We start from the raw sequence: 2,605 nt of genomic DNA on the forward strand, positions 1-2,605 counted from the left end.
TTACAGTCTTACAGACAAAAGAAATGAAAAACACACACACACACACTCTAAAAATATAGAAGGCTTTCTTTTTCTTCTGCAAAGGCCAAAAGAGTGACTGAATAGGTTATCAGACAAGTTACCAGAACTGCAACAAGGGAATGAATAAAGACTAGAGAGAGAGAGAAATGTATTGCCATCTTCCACTATAGTACTACCGCTACTTCATCTTAAGCTACCTTTACTTGGAGGAGAACTAGCTAGGTAGAGGAAACATCTAATAAAAATCAACCCGACGACAATTCACGAATTTGTACATCCTTCTTCAACCAAAGACCGATCGAGGAATAATAATACCATAATTAAAATCTTAATTAAACATAACTAATTTATAAAAAGAAGAATCAAAGTTGGATGATTGAAAACTAGTAACCAAAAAAAAAAAAAAGGAGAGAAATTAAAATTAAAATTAAAAACAACAAGTTTTGTTTTTTTTTTGTTTGTTTATCAATAAGGAGATCGACCCGCCGAGCCACCCCAGAAGGCTTCGGTTGGTAATTGGCATGGATTTAGAAGATTTTGTGGCATCCCATGAAAAAGAGTTGTATTAGGATCTGGCAATAGTTGCTGCTGTTGTTGATTTTGCTGTTGTTGCTGCTGGGGTTGTTGTTGTTGACCAACCATTCCTGGGGATCCAAGAGACCCACTTCCTTGAATTGGAACCTGTGGCTCTTCGTCCTCTAAAGGAAGCCTTTCATAAGCTGCATTACCAAATGAAGCTGCCATTATTACCACTGGCCCAGAAGCCAAAAGTGGACCAACTACACTCCCACCTACTACTTGGCCTTGACCTCCGGCTAAGTAAATGGTTAATCCTGATGCAGCTGGTGGTGCTGGTGGTGGTAGAAATGAACCAGACAATGATAAAATCTCAAATCTTCCATGTAAAGTCACAACCGCACCAGGTGAAGCTGGTTGCCTTAGTGTCACATTAGTGACAGTGCCACTTCCACTCAAAATGCAAACCCCTCTTTGTCTCCGCCTAGCGAAAGTGGAAATGCTCTCCATGATATCACAACTGTTGGAGACTTCAATGACATGGGAACGGAGAGCGTTTGCGCTATCCCTGGTGATTATGATAGGGGGTTTCGGCTTGTTTTTCGACCCGGAGGGTCTTCCACGAGGCCTTCTTGTCATCTCTCCTTCTCCTCCGCCGGCTGAACCTATTTCTTTGCCTTCAGAATCTGTAGTGTTGTTGATGTTGTTTTCGTCGCGATCTCTTTTCTGGCCGCGGTTTAGGCCTCCGTTGCCGCTTTGTTCTTCTTCAGAATTTTGCTGTTGTTGGAATTGATGGTGAGGGTGTAGGTGAAGATCTCTTGAAAGGAAAGGTGGAGGAAGAGGACGACCATGTGCTGTTACAGGATCCATTAGCTTTTTTCGCCTCAAACCCTAATTAGCTATCAAGTTTACAAATTGAGAGAGAAAGAGAGGTTGTATTCTGGGCTTTCTCTATTTACTGCCTTTCTTGCTTTTTTTGGTGTTTTGATGAATCAAAGCTACTAACCTTCACCAGAAAAGAATAAAAGGAAAGGCCTTTTGGCATATATACCCACCAAATTTTCAGCTGAATAATTAGCCATCTTTCTTCTCTTTATAATACCCCTTGTTTGAGATTTTGTTTCTCATTGGTGGTTTTCAAAGTCTATCCAATGAATGAAGCTTAAAGATGTTGGTTAAGGGTTTGGGGAGAGAAAAATGAAGAACTAGCAGAAGGGTAAGAAGAGAGTTATTAGAGTGTTAGTGTGCTTGGGTTTGGAGTGGGGTGGGGTGGGTTTTTTTTTTGGTCTTAGCCTTTTGGGTAATAGTGTATGGGTGTTGGGTTAGGGTTAGGTCTAAGGAATCGGATCGATGATGGGTTTGGTTCTGGTAAGACAGCGTGCGCATGGGCGGTGGGGTGGGCCCCACCTACCTTCCTTTCTCTCTCCCTCTCTCTATTGGGGGCCCCAACATACCATGTTCTCTCTCTCTCTCTCTCTTACATGTACATGTCCATGTCTAGCTAGTATTAAAAGCCTATTGTTATGCTAAATTCATTTGCTTGCTCAAAACCTCACTCTTTTGTCTTTAATTTCCTCAGACTTGATCTCATTTTTGATTTTCCTCCCATAAAAATCTCGTCTTGAAAATGACTGCTTCTGGTTCCAGAAAGTATTGCATATTAAACAAACTTGCTAAAAAAACTTTCTACTTTAATAAACTCAATAAATTTGTTTAATTTAGAGGAACAAAGACAAACCCATTAATCTTCTGATCATTGTCTTAACTCTTAAAATAGATTTGTCTTGCTTTTAGTGTTTCATCGTCCAAACCATAATTGTTTTACACATTTGATGACAGTGTAAAAATATGTCTCTGCAAATAAAATATTCAGAACTTTTTTGAACTCATTCTGACATTTCTGAAAACTATTAATATCGATCTATTTATTTTTAGAAGCTTTTCATGCTTTACATTTAAAATTTGTGCAGTTGAGCAGCTCCATAAAAGTCAGGCTCCAATCCAAAGCCTCATTTGCTATTTAACTGAAGAAAATCACTGTTTAGTAGTAATATATATTCTTTCTTAA

The 2,605-nt window shown here is 39.2% G+C and overlaps 1 protein-coding gene across 1 annotated transcript; it reads right to left on the minus strand.

Annotated features, from left to right (window-relative positions):
* Positions 1-281: 281 nt before the first annotated feature.
* Positions 282-1,838, minus strand: LOC112008894 (AT-hook motif nuclear-localized protein 22). The gene has a single exon (XM_024041264.2). The coding sequence runs from the start codon at positions 1,405-1,407 to the stop codon at positions 487-489; it is 921 nt and encodes a 306-aa protein (XP_023897032.1). The 5' UTR covers positions 1,408-1,838; the 3' UTR covers positions 282-486.
* Positions 1,839-2,605: the final 767 nt, after the last annotated feature.

This window comes from Quercus suber, unplaced genomic scaffold, assembly GCF_002906115.3.
Source record: "Quercus suber isolate HL8 unplaced genomic scaffold, Cork oak 2.0 scaffold_144, whole genome shotgun sequence".
NCBI lineage: Eukaryota > Viridiplantae > Streptophyta > Magnoliopsida > Fagales > Fagaceae > Quercus > Quercus suber.

Excerpts from the sequence above, each read along its gene's own strand:
- LOC112008894 (XM_024041264.2), bottom strand. The coding sequence starts at position 1,407 with ATGGATCCTGTAACAGCACATGGTCGTCCTCTTCCTCCACCTTTCCTT.